Genomic DNA, 19,167 nt, shown 5'->3' with positions numbered 1-19,167 from the left:
TTCATTGTGAGGAAGAAAACCTAAAGCAAACATTGGCAAAGCCATAAATTAGCAAAACAAACAAAAAACAAAAAACACCACTCCCATCCCCCAGACAGGTCAGAAAGCAGCAAAAGCAGGCCATAACCAACACAGAACTTTAGAAGTAAGACAGAGAACTTCACAACTAAGAATGTTCTCAGTATTGCCTGGCCTGTTTGCCTACAAGTGCCACGTTATTTGTGCTTGGAGGCTGAAAGTTTAATCTGGGGCTTCCTACGAGTGAAATTACAGCTGGACTTTGAGATGTACATTCACTTACATGAACTGAGATCATACGTTTCCTTCACTGCGCACCACTAGTGAAACTGTTCTAAAATAGACAATGAAAATGAAAGCAACTAATCTTCACTACAGAAAGAGACGAGGTTAGTGAAATTCAGTCAAAATATTTCTGGTAAAAACCGTGTGTCCTTTTTTCCTCACTTCCTTTTACTCCAACGAGTACACAACCAATGAAATACAGTCAGCGATAAACACACTGCTGGTCTTCTGTTATCATAATCAATAAGAACAATTTAGAGCAGTGGTAACCTCTCCATGCATACTCCCATTGTCCCATGGGATCAATATAATTCAGTATCACAGCTGGCTGGTGAAAAATAATGAGATTATGATAACAAAAAGGGAAGCTTTTCAAATTTTTTTTCCGGTATATGCCAAAACACTACACCTTTCAGACTGTTTCTGAAGAATGAAACAAATATTTAAGAACATTGTATTTTGTATACAAATACATACATATGTAAAGTACAGTAGTAGTTTATATATCTACATCTGCAGTGATTTCTTGTAAGTTATTTCATTCTTCATGAATACGGTATTTATTTCCCTTAAAAAATGACCGTAAGATTTGACATATCCATATTTAGAAAGGGGCTATACATATTTTAAAATGTATCAATTTTCCCAAACATTTTCCATGAAGAGAACTGCTATTTGCAAAAGTCTTGGTTTTGTTTGATAGCAGTACGTGTGTATTTATGGCTAAAATTCATCTAAGGGTGTACATCAGATTAAAATGCATACACCTATGTTAAAAAAGCAAAATTCTCCTAATAGTCTCTATAGTTCTACAGCACTCTATTCTACAGTTCTATTACTGAAACCGAAAAACCAGAATCCAAGTTTCTGCCTTCTTTCCTGCTACTCCTGGAGCCCATCATGAGCAATGGCAGTAAGCTACGCATCTCCAATTCCTCAACTCTATTTCCAGTGAACACCACTTGCTATCCAGTTGTCAACAGTGGTGGCAAAGATTCTTGTGGCTGCAATCAAGTACCTCAACAGGCCATCTGGCTTTAGCAGCTACTCTTCTGGTAGCACAGAATCAAGTAAGGTCTACGTTAAAAGCAGCTATAAAACACAGTATCAATCCAAACTATGAGCCATTGAGCACTGTTTATGCAGTAGTTGAGGGGATGCAGGAAGACTGTATACATTTACAAAGGGAATGAAGATCATTATCCCTTCTACAGTATACATAGGAACGCTCACATTTTACCTACAATGCTGATAACAGTTACACTTTCACCTGCTCACTAGTTTAATAGATGGATTATACATGAATCTTACCTGGGAGGAAATGAGATGTCCAGTTCATACAATCTATCCTTAAAGACTGACAGCTCTCTGTCGAATTCTAAAAGCTATAAAAGAGAGAAACAAATGCATTCACTCTTTAATGTTGAACTGAAACAATTTAAAAACATGACATTATAGAAAACAAAATAAACAGAGATTGATTATACAGTCTGAGCTTGTGTTCCTCAGATAACAGTTTCCAAAACTTAGTGCAAAACACCGAATTCTGCTCTGATATATAGAAAGTTAATTGAGAAAAGCGTACAGAACATCCATCCCAGCGAAACGCACAACACTGGCTCTTTACATCAGTGTCTTATACGTGCACTTAGCATGTTAGGATGGCAAATTAGAAAAAAAATATTAGCAATCTTTTCAGAGATAAACCAGGCTAGCATTAAAAGAGTACAGCAAGCTGATATGCTAATCAGCCCACAAAAATGCCAGCAGGAGTATCACGTTACTTTATATTATCTTCAGCTCAGATAAGAAGGTATAACAAATACAAGGATGTGCAAATCACTCTTCCTAAGCAAAGACAAGCAGCATTTTTGTACACTAATTTTGGGTGGTGCACGTCAGATAGCAGAAAAAGGAGATGTAACAACAGGTAAAATGTGTTCCCAGAAAGCAGGCAAGATGCAGAAGTGGAAGCGGATATTGAACAGACATGTTCATAAGCCTAGAGTTAATATCCCATGTAAATATTAATCCTTGCCAAATCTGCTTTCCCTTGACCACAACAGAGAAAATAAACATCTGTAGTCTTTTGTTCATAAACACGAACCCACTCATAACAAGTCAATGATAGCAGTCTGTGCTAAACCATTAACTGTTCTGATGAACACAAGCGACCTTATTTCAGAACCACGGCTGGTGTGAAGTCTGACGTCCAAGTGAATAAGAGAGTTAAAAAACAAAAAGCTCATAATCTGCAGCATTACTGGCCGTTGTTCCAAGTGTCACTTTCTATTTTGACAAGCATGTCATCAAAACAGTATCCTGTATGAAGGGGTGTTTGTCCACTGTTCATTAATCACGTCCCATCTCACAGCTGTGCTGATACCGCTGTATGAATAGCAGAGGTTCCCAAAGAAATTAGATTGCGTCCCTCTTTCCCCTCTGCCACCTCATAAATCATTCCTGAAATGTGCAATTAGCAGCTACTTGTACACATTAATTATCTGTGGGAAGGGCAGCTACCTGAACCACCTGCACTGCTGATTAGCTACCTCGCCATGGCCCACCCGCGTTCTTCCATTTCTAGTTGCTGTGCTGCTTTATGTACACACTTCCACACGTGGGTACAAAATAATGGGCAGCTTCCCCTATTTCACTGCATCTGAAACTAAGACCCGAGATGGAATGCTGGCACAGACTTTGAATACAAATAACTGCAATTAATTTGTATATATTTTGACACCTATCAAACCCAACTATTTAAAAGTTTGGATAAATACTATAAAATACCTGGAAGCTTGCATCTCATGTACTTGTCTACTTAGCAATATGTTCAACGCCAAAAAAGTTGGGATTCAGCCATTACTTTGCAGTGTAATCTCAACACATTTAAGGAAAAAATGATTCCTCATGCATGCTTCTAGATTGCAATCCGTTATTTAAGTCCGGATAGACAGATGTGTAGCCACTACATATTAACATCTGTTTTTACAGCCAGCTTATATATATATATATTTTCTATTCTACATTTCCCCACTTATTTAATTATCTGCCCAACATGAACCTGGCATGGGAAAAAAAAAAAATCTACCATCCACTAAAAACTTATTTGAAGCACGTGGCTATTAAAGTAATACAAAGACATTTTTCCTGCTCCTTCCAAATAAAATGATCAGAGCAGGAAGGTTAAGCACCAGAAAAAGAAGGCTATTTCTGAAGTGTGAAAATGGCAAGAACTGAATAAAAGAACAACGATCCATAGAACGCAGCCATATAGAATTACTCATGAGAATTCCAAGACGTTACATACAAGCACTGAACTCTCACACCAGTTCACGCTTTCAAAACTTTAAACATTCATATTGTTTTTGCTATGATTATATTTGCAAATTAAGTGAAGGCCAGCATTCAGAGGTTGAGTGTTCAGACACGCATCATCCAGAAAGCTTCTGATGTGTTTGCCTGCTGCAGCTGCTTGTTTAGTTGTGCTGTGCTACGCAGATGAGCTGCTGACACTGGTGACAGAGCGGACAGATAACAAGAACAAGACTATATTGTGTGCTGCACTCATCAGGCCCCCCAAGTTTTCCCAGGTAAAAGGAAATAACTGAACCAGTAATGACAAAGCCAAAAACTCATTATGACCTCGCTGAGAGTCCAAACCCTACTGGGTGCCCAGAAGCACATGAACAGGGAGGGAAAGCTGCCCTTTGTTGGCAATGCATCTCCACGTGTAAAACGGACACATATTTTGAATGGAGTGAATTATTTGAACAATGTATTATTTCTTGCTATATTTGAATCGTTACTTAATTTCAACAAAGCATTTATTCTGTCCTAGGTATTAAGTGATAAGTTACAATATCTGTAACCATCTGCACAAACGTGCCCACAAATCACGTATCTGACGTGATACGTGATGACGTATCTGATTATTCTCATGAAAGGAAGTGGCAAGTTCCTCATGTGTTCAGGATACTGCAATGAGAAATCAGGTAAGAGCTCTTCTTTGTTTACCTGGTACCACCACAGACTGTGGGGGAGCCTAGAGCAAGAAATGATCAAAATCTGAGTTACACATTTTGAGAAAACTCCCGTTCATTTTTCAGTAGATAGGCATGCTCTGACCATCACTTTTTTGTATTTGCACCTTGGTTCTCATTCAAGTCCGTGATCACAAAATGAAAGATCACTGGTGAAAAAAACAACTAGGTCTTATCACAATTACAGAAGCTACTTTCCAACTCAACTTAGTAAGAGAAAGAATGGGACTTGATACAGGAACCATCTCATTACATTTGCTTTATGGCAGCTACGTGGATGCCTAGAGCCTCTGAGCACTACAGATAATTTATGAAAATTAATATATGCAACCTGATATTGAAAAGCAGTTAGAACTTCACAGGGCAGCATCTTTATTTTTGAAGCATATGCCACCATCTTTTAAAAAATTATCTCGAGCATATTCTATTCATGGATATTTACAGCACAAACTTCTCACTTATTTACATATTGTATATTACTCAGCATTGTGAATGTTACTGCTGTAACAGTAAGCAGGAATATGTCAGTTCACACTAAATGATTTAGAAATGACAAAGAAATTCAGTTTAAAGCTGAAAATCAATATATTGTTCTATTTAATTTACTCATTACAAGATCATCTTTGAGAAGCAAACCTTAAATATACCCCATGATATTCTGGGATAATTTGAGCAATTACAAAGAAATTTTAAAGTGCTGTGGCTGAAAGTTAATTCCAGAAATATGTCACAGACAGTACAGAAGACTTTTTTTTCCCCTCCTAAAAAAGGAATTTCACCAACGTACCTGTACATATTGTGTAACAAGGATCACGTAAGGGCTGCTTTAAGCACTGAGTCGCTGATACTATGTTGTGATGCTATAGTGCAACAGAAAATACAGCAATAATAGCGGGGTGGCAAAGTCTTTGTCTGCAGTAAAAGCCCAAATGCAGCAGCCGAGGCACAGAAACAGAGAAAGAAATTTTGCTTACCTTTGGAAGACCTCAGATATGCAGCGACCTCCAGTAAGATATCCTCACCTCCACTGCCAGCCCTTAAATGAGGTCTGGAAGGGGTGGATCCTGGCTCCAGCCCTTCAGGTCACTCAGCAGCACTGCATGCAGCTGAGCTCCCCTGGGCTGGCCCTGCCTCCCACCAGGTGCTCCATCACTGCTTCAGGCCGTGACTTTGCATTTCTGCTACATATACATGCAAATATACTTGGTCTACAATGTGCAGTGACTATCCTCTGCAATTTTTCCAAAGGAGAATGCCATCCTTACTTACATACATGTAAGTAATGCGACTATAGACAGCTTGTACCCTGTCAGACAGAGACTGTATACCTGGGTGAATACAGCCATGCAGTGGGATTATGAATGCACACAGAACACATCCATTGGTCTGCAACTGAGAAAAAAATTGCAGGGCAGAATATTATTTAAAAAACAGATTAAATTTATTGATGGGATTTTGCAGTTTGAAGTTATATACTTCTGTTCTGTATGCTTCATAAGCCAAATCCTTCAGACAGCTTCTATACACAAGCTCCTGCTGACTCAAATAGGAAATGACTTGCTATCAGTGAAGTTCTTTGCAAAGAATTACAGAATGACTGCAATTGCACTAAAGAGTATTTGCTATTTTGTTAGAGGAGAATTAGCAACCCTTACAGCTGTTGCCTGTATCAGCTGCAGCGTCTAACACTGTGCTGTTTTTCTATCTGCTTGTAAAGACTGCTGAAGAGTTTTGTTCTTTCTCTCCCTTCTTGTCAACAAGCACTATCATGGAACATTCACTTACTCCCTGGAGCCCACGGTCCCTGTAATTGTTGGCGCTGTGTGTGGGAAGCAGCGTGAGTTTTAGCTGAAGATAACGTTTATCTGCAACACTAAATTTGGATATTATTCTGCTCTACAATAACCAAAGGATTATAGCGGACTTTAGCCGGTGTAGAAATCAAAGTAATTTTGCTTGCTTCAGTTTAAAACAACACAGCACTCAGGAAAGGTCAATGTCCATCGGTGTACTGCAGTGGGCCACCTTGGCTAAAACCACACAAGTATGAACCCTTTAAGGCAGGGCATCTTAATTCAGTCATTGGAGTAGAACAATAGCAATTACTCATCAAGACCTACAGACCAAAGTCAGAGCGTTGTTAGATCAGAAGGTGATATTAGCAGCATTTATCAAACCCATCTGCAGGGCTCACCAGAGAATTCACAGCTGTGAAAGGAAAATGAAGTTTCAGACCAAGGAAAGGAGATGAGCATACAGAAATGGCCTCAGAGAATTAAAATATATGGGCACCGGTCACTGTAAACTCCTTCACCAGTCTTGTACACAGCCCTCTTCTTCTGAAAGACTCTGGAAATGCAGTAATTTAATTTGGCTTTCCAGTTGAGAAAAATATTTAGAGCCTGATTCAGCAATAGACTGATTTACAAACAAGGATCTGGGAAATACGGATCCCTCCCACCTATCTAAGACAACGTTACATACAACTCTGCTCTGGTCTGACTTTAAGCTGCTCTTAAAATCAGGGTCCCACAGGGCCTGGCAGGGATGGCTGCTGTCACACTGCTGTGCACTGGCCCCATCCTGCCGGGGAGCTGCATGGCCCAGCAGTACCTTCTCCACATGGTGCTCAGTGCTGGGCAGGGCACTGCACTCTGCAGGGGATGTGCCTGGGACATGGGGCTGCAGCGAGTGGAAAAGGCTCTGGAACAAGCAGTCCCATTACTCCGTGCCATGCAGTACTTCTCTCTCTGCAGGACATTTAGTGACCCGCTGGTCCTGTGACCGACACACGCATTGACACCAATCTGGACAGTGCCATCAAGCTTTTCTGATGATGTGCACCTTCAGCTCCCCAGTGATACACTTCCATTCTCCTAACGACCTGTGTGGAGATCCTGGGTCTAACCACTCTGGCTTCAGGTTGAAACAACCAACTCCAAGGGCAGTCTCCTGCCACTGCCACCAGAGACAAGCAGCTGAGGCCAAGTCTTACCGGGGGATATTTTTGTTGTTTTAACAAAACTAATTCAGAAGTATGTTCTTCAGGCAATTGGTTCTCAATGAGGAAACTGCAGCTATGTGCATGCAAAGAAGTAACCACCTGGTTCAGAAGCTGCAGCACTTTTATACGGTTGGCTGCAAACTCACTGTGCAGCATTCACCCTGTGAGCCTTCTACTGTTGACAGCATTGCCATCCACAGCCCGGGGGCTCCTGTCCCACCCGCTCTGCGTTGTACACACTGCTCACTGAGCCTCCTTTGCAGCGCTGAGGAAGAGCCCTGGCATATGAAGCTCTATGTGGTCGCTCGCTGACTGCAGACACTGTAACTCCATCATAAAAGGCCACGACTCCATCATGTCAGGCATGACTTGCCCTTGGTGAAGCCACGTTGGTTACCATCAATCACCCAGTCTTTATTTTCCATGTGCTTTAGTAGGGCCTTCAGGAGGATCTGCTCCATGATCTTGCCTGGCAGAGAAGTGAGACTGACTGGCTTGTGGCTCCCTGGATCTTTTTTTCCCCTTCTTGAAAATGGGGTTATTTTCCCATTTCCAAACAGTGGGAACTCCACCAGACTGCCATAACATTCCAAATATGATGAATAGTGGCTTGGCAACTTCATCTGCCAATTCCCTCAGAACCCATGGATTGGTCCCGCAGAATTCAGCGGAGATTGGTGTCCCCGCCTGTGGCAGGGAGTTGGAACTCGGTGATCATCTGGGTCCCTTCCAACCCAAATCATTCTATGATTCTATGACTTATGTACTGTCAGGTTCTTTAGGTGGTCTCAAAGCTGATCTTAATTTATAGCAGGCAGATCTACTTTCTCCAAGTTCTTACCATTGCTTTCTGCAAATTGGGTGGTGTGGCTAGAACTTCTAACAGTGAAGACCAAGGCAAAGATGTAACTGAGCACCTCAGCTTTCTCTGTATCCCTCATGACCAGGTCCCCAGCTTCCTTCTGGAGAGGGCCCACATCCTCCCTAAACTTTTTATCACTGATATACCAATAGAATTTCTTCTCATTCCCCTTTATGTCCCTGTCTAGATTTAATTCTGTCTGGGTTTTAGCTTTTCTAACCCAATCTTTACAATCCTCCCAGGTAACCTGTTCCTGCTTCCACTCCCTACAGACTCTCTTTTCAAGCTTAAGTCCAGGAGCTCCTTGCTGATCCACGGAGGACTCCTGGCACTCCTGCCTGCCTTCTTTTTCCCCAGGACGTACTGCTTCTGGGCTTGAAGGAGATGATTCTTGAATACCAACCAGCTTTCTTCAGCCCCTCTTTCCCCCAGGGCTTTCTCCCATGTCACCCTGCCAAGCAGCTCCCTCAAGAGCTCAAAGTCTGCTCTCCTGAAATCCAGAGTAGCAAGCCTGCTGCACACCCTCTCTGATACCCTAAGGATTTTGAACGCCACCATTCTGTGGTCACTGCAGCCAAGGCTGCCCTTGAGCTTCACATTACTCACCAGGCCCTCCTCACTGGTGAGGACAAGGTCCAGCACAGCACCTTTCCTCATGAGTTTCATTACTACTTGGAAGAGGAAGTTATCACCAACACATTCCAGGAACCTCTCCGACTTCTGGTGCACTGCTGTGTTGTCTCTCCAACAGGTGCTGGGGTGGTTGAAGTCCCCCATGAGGACCATGTTTGGTAACTGTGAAGCTGCTCCTATCTGTTTATAAAGGGTCTCATCCACTTGGTCCTCTTGATCAGGCAGCCTATAGCAGATCCCCACTACAGTGTCATCTTCCCCTGCCTTCCCTTTAACCTTAACTCATAAGCTGTCAGCAACTCGTCTATCCCCAGGTGGAGCTCCATGGACTCCAGGCGGTCTCCGATGTAGAGGAAACACCCTCTCCCTTCATCCTCTGCCTGTCTTTCCTAAAGAGTTTATCCCCATCTATTCCTACATTCCAGTCACAAGAATCATCCCACCATGTCTCAGTGATGCCAATGACATCACAGCCCCATAGATATACACAAGCCCGCAACTCAAAGAATCACAGAATGGCTTGGGTTGGAAGGGACCTCAAGGATCACCAACTTCCAACCCCGTGCTGCAGGTAGGGCTGCCATCCTCCATATCTAATACCAGCCCAGGCTGCCCAGGGCCCCATCCAACCTGGCCTTGAACATCTCCAGGGATGGATGGGACATTCACAACCTCTCTGGGCAGGCTGTTCCAGCACCTCACCACTCTCTTGGTAAAGAACTTGGTAAAGAGCTCCTCCTGTTTGTTTTCCATGCTCCGTGCACTTGAGTTAGGCTCCCACTGAGGCTGATTTACCAATTAAAGTTTTTCCCCTTATCCTGTACTGCCTCACTGGCCTATGATCCTGTTTCAGGCACAGGGCATCTATTACCACTATCGGCCTCAAAGTGTAATGGTTGAGGATCCCCTTCTCCAGCAACTCTAGTTTAAAGCCCTCCTGATTAAATTGGAAAGCTTGCTGCCAAAGATGGTCTTCCGCTAGTCTGACAGATGAACCCCATCCTACCCTGAGAAGAGCAGAATTCTCAAAATTAGTTCCATGACATAAGTAGCCAAAGCTCTGCTCACAACACCACTCCTTCAGCCATTTCTTGCTTTTCTTAATTCTGTCAGTCCCTCCACTCCCCACTCCTCTAATGTGGAGGCTTGATGAGAAGACTACCTGTGCTCCCATGTTCTTCACTGCTGCTCCCAGCTCCTTGTAGTTCCTCTTGATATTCTTCAGGTTTCTGACAGCTGTGCCACTGGTGCCTACGTGAAACAACAGCAGTGGGATAGTAGTCTGTGGAACATGCAAGGTCTGGCAGCTTCTGTCATGTCCTTGATGCAGGCCCCTGACAAGCAGCAGACTTCTCTAGACAACAGTCCAGGGTGACAAATGGGTGCCTCTGCACCCCTCTGAAGGGAATCACCACTATCACCTATCACTTATTCTAAGTTGCAGCAGTTGTTATGCAATGAGGAGCAGGTCTGCCTGCTTTGCTCAGTTCAGATTATTTAGTCGCTATTGTTTCTTCTTCCTTCTCAGCCTGGAGAACCAGGCAGAGTCACCTCAGGCTTTCAGACAGACTTTTTCCTCTTCTGGCAATTTGCCATTTCCCACCACTGTTTCTTTCCCCTCCAACTGGATATGCCACTGGGGGAGTTTGGGGATGTTTGGCCCCGGACTGTGGATTCAATGCAGGCTGCAAGTAAGTCTGGCTGACCCTATCTCTGCTTTCCTGATAGCACACAGCTTTTTGACTGTCTTCTGCAGGTCAGTCAACTGTTGTAGGAGGTCCTCCACCTGAGCACATCTAACACAGGTGAGTTTGCCACTCACCTCTGCTCCAGAAGAAAGGTCCAAACACTTCCCACAGACAACAGCCTGCACAGATGCTTCTTCCTTTAGAAGCTCTGTCTGAGTGGAGACACTGGTCATGATCACGGTAGGTGGTGGGTTCCCCCCAGCCAGTCAACCTAGCACATCCACTCTGACTCACGCGTGTAGTCTGCATTTACATGTATGTTTGTTAGTGAGAAGAATTTATAGATGCTATTCCGTCTCTGCAGTGTATCCAATCTGTGCGTCAACTAAGCACTACCTTGAGCAAATGCCATTACAAGCATGTTTTTTGAATAAAGGAGAGCATTATTTTTATGAAAATCAGGCATCTCAGATGACTTAACTAAAAGAGACAGTTTCAGGATGCATAGGATTTCTTTATGATCAGACCTAGGGAACAATGATCCTAAGCAATCAATTTCCTTCCTTTATCCTAATTTGCCCTTATACATCATATTCAGGATTTTATCTGGACAGGGGCTGGTTGGCTCAGTGGATAAACCTCTGCCTTTTCACCTCTGGGATCATGGTTCAAGTCAAACCCTGATGAAATGCACTTGATCGTCCTAATCTAGTTCTTAGTGGACAGTATTCCCATTATCTTTAAAAGGGTCAGAGCCAAGGCCATTGGGAAGAGTGCATTGTGCTATATCTTGTCTGCTGATTAATACATTTTCAGTGATGCCAGATCCTTAACCTTCACGAGCACACATATTCTCACAAAAAGCTTAATAAAGCTCCCTCATGGACTAACCTTTTCTTCTCAATGCCTATATCCTTTCAGATCTCTCAAGAACATTAAAATAAAAAACACAAAGAAATACTCATCATCTAAAAGTATGTTTGCCTCAAACGTTTGCAAAAACACCCCTAAGCTAATTAGCATAATAACAGATCACTTTAAATCATTACTTGGCATAGGGAGAACAAGACCTTTATAACTCAATCCATTTTTAGAGCACGTTGCAATTTTCTTCCTATATTGTATCATATAGTCAAAACCAAATAGACACACAGAATAAAAGGGATCTACCCTCAAAGACTGATTATGCTGTTCAGAACACAGACATTGAATAAAGATGGTACTCATAACAGAAATTTACTCTTCAGGATCACTGAAGGATATCTGTCCAACAATAACAACATGAAACCCTTTGCTTTTTTTTTTTTTCATCATAACAACAAATAAGGTAAGAAGTGAAACCACTTCCAAATATGTATTCTGGAGATCACCGTGCTTTCCTGCACAATTATCTTGAATCTATGATTCTATGATTCTAATCTGTTATGGAATTAATGTTGATAAGAACAACAGTGTCCCTTGAACTATCTAACTACTCAGGAGATACTGAACCATGGGCAGCTTCAGACTAACTTCTTGCACCTCCAGGTAGCAGAGGCAGGGAAGCAGCTGGCACAAAGGACTGCTAAGGCAGGCATCCCGGTCAGAGCTGAAGCCATCAGCAGAGAACAGGCCACCTGCCCAGAAGCAAGAAGGAAGCAGGGAATATCAGTGTAAGCACAGCTACGTAATTAATCACCAGGTTCCATGAACATCAACAGACAAAGCAGATTGTGACTTTAGTGGAAATAACATCTGGTCTAACTCTTAAGAAAATAAATTAATTGATCACTTTCACTGCAAAGTAATGATCAAAATCTCAAGGAAAATATGTTAGTTTCCATCTAGACTGATTCTTTAATATGTTTAATATGAAATATATGAACGTATGACCCATTTCTCATTTCTGATCGTGATTAAAGATTATAAAATGATTCCTAATTATTTAATCATTCTCCTGCAGCCATTAAGAGGTTTTAAGTTCTTATCCAGTATTTATTTAACTGAATACTGAAGACACAGCATTTAACTCACAGAATCACAGAATTGCAGTGGATGGAAGGGACCTCAAGAAATCACTGAGTACAACTCCCTGCTAGAGCAGATACACCACAACAGGTCACACAGGCAGGCACCGAGCCGGGTCCTGAATATCTCCATAGAAAGAAACTCTACAAGCTCTCTGGGCAACCTTCCCATAAAGAAGTTCTTCCATGTCTGTACTGAACTTCCTATGTTCAAGTTTTAGGCCACTGCTCCTTGTCCTATCGCTGCACACCACCGATAAGAGCCCAGCCCCGTCCAATTGCCTCCCATCTTTAGATATTTATGAACATTTTTCAGATTGCCCCTCAGTCTTCTTATCCCCAGGCTGAACAGACCAAGGTTACTCAGACTTTCCAAATGCAGGAGATGCTCCAGGCCCTTCACCATCTTTGTGGCTCCTCCGCTGGACCGCTTCTAGGAGATCCCTGTCTTTTTTGAACTGGGGAGCTCAGAACTGGACACAGCATTCTAAATGTGGCCTCACCAGGGCAGAGTAGAGAAGGATCACTTCTCTTAACCTGCCGGCAACTCTCCTTGTAGCCCACCCCAGGATCCCATTGGCCTTCTTGGCCACAAGGGCACAGTGCTGGCTCATGCCAACCTGCTGTCCACCAAAACACCCAGGGCCTTCTCCACAAAGCTCTTCTCCAGTGGGTCATCCCCTAACCTGTAAAAGAACTCACGGTTCTTTTGTAATAACAGTAACACCATTATCATTTTTTTCATTCAATGATTATTCCTGTCTTGATTTTCTTTAGAATATTTTGAAATTAATAGGTAATGCCCAAGTACAAGATTTTTTGAAAACAAAAGAAAACAGAAATAGCTATAGCTTGATTTATAATCAATAATTAAGGAATTTGAAAAAAAAAAAACCATGATAATAGTGTAGATTTATTTGAGAATTCCCTGCATGTTGCTACTTTCCTGGAACCATCAGTATGATAACTTCATTCACTTAAGAGCTGACAAATCAAAACTACACTCAAGTTTTAAGTGAGTGACATTCTGGTGGGTTAGCACAAGGCCAGAGATAGTGAAAAGCCCTGCAGAAGCACTCAGAAAATTTAGGCATTCCCCATGTCCTCCCATGTGTGGGAGCTCCTCGTGCTCCTCGGGGGTGAGGAATGGGAGCACAGAAAAGCTGTGGCATGGATATGGGCACTGCTCCCAGCTGGGATCTGCTGCCTCTTGAAAGGTATAAGCAATCAGCCCAGGTCAGGTAAGACTAATTTCTTTGCCCACAATTCATGGGTGTTCTTTTCTGAAATAAAATGATACAGAATGGTCACTGTGCTTTGAGGTAATAAATACAGATAATCGCTAAGATAACTTTGGAATAAGCTACAGATATGTCTGGAAAAATTAGACTTCACAGAGGACTGCATGAGTTTCAAACGGAATTTCTGTTGAACGGATAATTTGTATCTATACCAGATTTTTCATAAAAATATTCATTTTCATAAACACAACTTAAGATTCTTTTTGTCGATTACAATGTAAAAAAGAAGGAACAACTGTGTATGGACAATGATAAAGTAGCCTGTTGATAATAAATATTTGTCAGCTCGTCACATCTCTAAACATTCCACTGTTACTGAAGAGACACCACACTGATAGAAAAAAAAAAAAATCAGAAAAATCAATGGATTTTGAGCTAAAGCAGTTGCTAAACACACAGAAAACATCTTTATCCAACAGCCATAGTGCTGTGAAAATTCCCAAGCCTTGCATTGGTACAGCTAAGGAAAATTTAATCTTCCCAAATACTCATCAGGGCACTCCATCCTGCAGACCTGACAGCCCCACTTATAATTAATTATACAATTTCGATGGGAATATCGACTAAACAAAGCTATAAATCATAGAAAAAGTCAATAGGCATGGACACATTCAATCATGTCCCGACCAATGATTACTACTCTTAAAATACAATAATTATTTTCAGGAGCCAGCTTGAATTAAATTTCTGTCAGGCTGGTACAAGACCGGCGGTTGATGAAGGATGCGATGGATTTTTTGGGTTGAATTCGGCACAGAGACATTTATCCTTTTAGATAGGTAGTTTGTTTTTAGTGATCATGGTGCTGTGTGTTTAACTAGACCATGAAGATTAGATTATCTCCAATGGCTCATTATATCGTTTATCTTTTCCTTCCATGTTTGATCTGGAAGATTTCCCCCTTCTTGATGCACAAATGAAATGACTGCTGATTTAGAAAGGGAATGTGCTTAAGTGGGATTCTGCTTATGCCCTTCCACACTGTGTTCACGTATGTAAAGCCAACCAGCAATCATCTGAAATGCCACTGAGCAGCAACACGAACAGTTTTGTTCAGCTTCAAGAATGTACTGAGTAAAAAAAAAAATCAAAATTACAAACATTTTGAATTGTTTAAAGAAAGCTAAAAGATAATAATAGTAAAAAATATAGAGAAAAATATGTATTTATCTATGGAGACAGAAATTGGGATTAGTGTTACTTTGTATTAAAAGCTACTTTGTCGCCAAAAAACCCAATTGTTACGTATTTCCCAATGATGTTTTCACCTTTTAAAACTACAAGAAAAAAAAAGAGAGAGAAAGAAACCAACAAAATTTTCCAAATGTAACTGTGTTTTTAAGATATCCTGCCTACACAGATATCTTCTGTGGTGATTAGCTGAAAGATGGGCTTTAAGTGGGGACAGCGGTCCCAATAAGAAGGATGGACGCCAACAGGTGCTCAAATAAGAAACATCATTTTCTTAACAAGTCAGTCTCATCCAAGTGCCCTGACTCCAAGAAATGAGTGAGATCCTGGATTTTCATACGGAATTAACCATCTAGGTGTAATCAACTTTCAATCAGAGAGGGTGAGTAAAAGGGCTCCAGCTGTCTTCCTTGCCCTGTATCTCTGCAGACAGCCCTCCAAACAACCTGCTTCTCTATGAGCAGCAAAAAGACACGTTGCAGGTAGAAGAAGAGAGAGATGGGAGAGTCAAGGGTGCTGCGTATATCCCTTCCCTACCCAAAACACAGCAACACACCGTGTCTGCGTGCTCACTGTGAACTGGTACCGGCTGGCAAACGCCATAGGTGGGGAACCCTCCATGGAGCTGAGACACAAAAGCCTAATCTTGTGTCTTCTTTAATTTTGGTGTGTGGAAGGAAGATAAAATTTAGGCACCCTGGGGAAGGATTGGGAAGCTTGGCTAACTTGTCAGCCAGCACAAACTGCTTTGACACACACACTCTCCACAAAACACCAAATTTTCTGAAGGTTTTGCTTGTTTGGTATTGCCTGCCCTCCTGGTGTAGCTCAGAATATTCAACATGTGAATGCCATTACTTTCTGCATACACAGGCAGACCTAGATATGAAAAAAGGAGCTTAATTCTTGAATCAGTGAAGGTGAGACAGTTTGCACAAGCAGAGCGTCAGGCCAACAAAATCCACAACAAGGCTCCCACGTGCAGCATGTACATTCCTGATCAGCATGCTGTCTGTGCTTAACGTTCTGTTTTTTCATTTTGGATGTTTTGTGTTTTTCCTTTACATACATAACCCCTAGGAACCTTTGATGAAATTGAAAATGCTACAAGCAGCCATATAGAGATTTTCCAAAGTGAAGTGGCTACGTTTTAAAGTAAAATAACCTCAAAGATTATAAAAAAACATTCTCTACAGAAAGAATGTAGTCCTCATTACAAATCAAAAGGTTAGTGCTCCCTGTCTGCTTTCCCTCATTAAGACCCATATAACTGCCTCAATAGTGCAGGTCTGCTGCAGGGTTTGAGCCTTCTATTCCATTTCTCCTTCATATACTCATTCCATATACTCAGAAGACATAGGTATTTCCAGTGCAGCTTTGCATTAAAGGCTTTTCATAAGTCTTCAGGAAGTGCACAATGAAGAACCAGTAAAGAAACAGTATATCTGAAGAAATACGAAATAGAAGATAGAGACGACATGGGAACCAGCATGTATACTTCACTGAAATGTTTTTTTCTATGAAAAAGAAGGTAAACAAATAGATACCAAAGTTAAGAAGCTGTACTGTTGGAGCAGTGACCAAGCTGGATGAATTATCTCTCCTCATTCTGTAGACAGGAGGAGTAATAAGGGTAAGGGCTGGTAAGGGTTGATAGAAACGCAATTTTTATGTGAGTTTCCAACTTATTCCTTCAACAGCAATGAACTTACCGCAGTGCCATTGTTATCTCTAAAAACATCTTGATTAAAATAGTCAAACAGCTTCTTTTCTAATTGTAGCATAACCTAAAAAAATAGAGGAGAAAGGTCAGAAAAACTCAGGGACCCTTTTGGATACATGCAGCCCTTAATACAGCGCCTCCGAGTGCCTAGAGCTGCTTGTCAGCTTGCCCATTTAGTTGACTGGCAATCAGTTAGAAAAATCCAATTAACTGAGCATTAGGTGTGACAATACGTATCCCTCCCCTCCCTTTAAATTAACAGTTTGAAACAACTATATTCATGCTCTGCAGAAAAGAAAGTGAACATTCAACAGCGTTTCTATTTACCCGGGAGGTACAGAGGGCATTATGTTGTTTACCTTTCGGTCATTATCGGATTCACGAAATATTAGCTTGACTACTTCATTTGTGTCAGCTGCCCGGACAGTCTGCATTGTAGCCTTCGCACATAGCGTCTAGTAAGAAACACAAAGGGAGAAAGGGGAGCTCATTTAAACGAAAGGTAAGGCCATGCCTTGCTGAACTTGATCAATCTATGTATCTTCAAGCGCAGCCCCAATGCCCATCCAAAAGTATGATCTGCCGTAGGTCGAAAGACGAGGCACTGCTAATTTAACTGATTTTCATTTATGATGGGTTTAAAACAAGAAACTGATTTACTGTTTGGAGAGAGGCAGACGACATACGACAGTATCAATGAAATAAAACACTCTGGCTTACTGCTGCGCACACAGCTTCTGTCACAGGTCTGACACTGCATCACACATGACTTGTCAACATTCTCAAAAGCCTTTTCCTACAGCCAATGACTCTACGGTACTATTTGTTTATGTACCATATTTTTAAAAGTTGATGAGTACCTGGGCATTACAGCTTAACTCATTGGCCAAAACGTCTGCATTGTGAATGAATGCCCCAAGAATAATTTAAAGACCCCAGGAACATTTAACAATCTGACAGTAACTTTCAAAGTTCATTCTGGATAGCAAATTGCACATGCACCATTGTTTTAAATAAGAGACAACATCACCGCTCTAGGTACTGTGAGGACTGTGTCTAACACGTACTCTCTGTTAACACCTCCTCGGACTGAAGGTACGAATCTCAGAGCCGTCAGGCCCTGGCTCCCGTGCGACTGGCCAAGCTGTGGCCCAGCTGTAATGGCAAGGAAAGGGGAGCCGGAGGGCTGGCTGCCTGTGGGCTGTGCTCTGCTCTGTTGTGACAGGAGAAAGCCTGGAACCTCAGCAAAGTAGTCAGGCGTGTATTTAACTTAAAAACACACTTTAGATTCACAGAACCCATATTTTTATAATGCTGTTAAGTGCTTTAAAATGCAGAGAGAGACTATATCATAACTGTGGTTATGCAGGCTTCATTACATGAAGTTATCCAGCATGGGCAACGCTACCAGATGGTGTGTGGTGCTTCTCTGACCCATTTGTCTGGGCTGCTGGGAAGCTCAAGGCAGAAGACAAAAGGGGAGTTGTATACATCTAATTATTACTCAATGACAGACAGAAAATGGCCAAGGTGGGCACTTACTCGTGGGAAGCAGCCCAGTTTCTCTTGCCATAGTCTAGCCTCCAGCAGCTCACAGTATCTATGCACAGGATAAGGACACTGGTAAAGATGATCTTTCTGAATAAAGGATTATTTTGATAGAAGTTCTTAGCAAGAGTGCACTCAAGAATTCAGCCAACAAGGAAACAGGTGCCTTCCCTACTCTGCCTCTTTCATTCTCTGTAATAATGGTCAGAGAACAAACTTTTAATCTACATAATATTCACTTATAAAAAAATATGATTTCTGTTAATGGGAAATTTCACATCCCACCACACGCTTCTTTCTTACAAAAATATAAATACATTGTGATTCATTATTCCAAGCACAGTATCCATCAGACATCGTATCTTGCTTACAACAGCTTACTTCCCAGTTCCCCATTAAAAATTTATTTGACAGAGATGTCAGGCACCTATTTTTTAAGAAGTCCACATGCTTCCAAGCGATCCAGATCTCAGCTCAGGTTTCCAGCGATAAGAGTGGAAACTGTATGAAAACCTTCCCATTTGAAAAAAAAAAAGGCATTACAATGATCCCGTATAAAGGGGCCTACGTGATTCCTCAGTACAAAAAGGAAAAGCGTAATGATTCCATTTTTAAAGGACAGCACCCTGGGTGTGACTCGGTAAGGACGAAATACACGTCTGTTCTTTAATTCAGCTCCGCAAACTGAGCCAGCGCTGACCCCACCTCACCGAACACAGCGCGTCCCGCCTAGCAGGCTGCTCACGATTGTTTCCCTCCCAGACGGGCAGTCTGTGGACTCGAACATCCACCTGCAAGTCGTGGCACCCCAGATCCGCCGCGCCCACGTGCCACGCAGCCGACAGATGCACGGCAAGCGGCAGCT

General features: G+C 42.0%; 1 protein-coding gene across 1 annotated transcript in view; it reads right to left on the bottom strand.

Moving 5' to 3' along the window:
- Nucleotides 1-1,583: 1,583 nt before the first annotated feature.
- The window catches only part of LOC104909341 (inositol polyphosphate-5-phosphatase A), a 44,100-nt gene continuing 26,516 nt past the window's right edge, over nucleotides 1,584-19,167 (bottom strand). Inside the window, exons 2-4 of the mRNA XM_019617911.1 lie at nucleotides 17,114-17,209; nucleotides 16,744-16,818; nucleotides 1,584-1,688 (exon numbers count right to left, since the gene is read on the bottom strand). Of these exons, the coding sequence (XP_019473456.1) occupies nucleotides 1,611-1,688; nucleotides 16,744-16,818; nucleotides 17,114-17,209 (249 nt within the window). The 3' untranslated portion in view covers nucleotides 1,584-1,610. The remainder of the gene's footprint in view (nucleotides 1,689-16,743; nucleotides 16,819-17,113; nucleotides 17,210-19,167) is intronic.

The sequence above is a fragment of the Meleagris gallopavo genome, chromosome 8 (genome assembly GCF_000146605.3).
Source record: "Meleagris gallopavo isolate NT-WF06-2002-E0010 breed Aviagen turkey brand Nicholas breeding stock chromosome 8, Turkey_5.1, whole genome shotgun sequence".
NCBI classification, from domain to species: Eukaryota; Metazoa; Chordata; class Aves; order Galliformes; family Phasianidae; genus Meleagris; species Meleagris gallopavo.
Note: the sequence above shows the minus strand (reverse complement) of the source record. Positions and strands in the feature narration are given on the sequence as shown.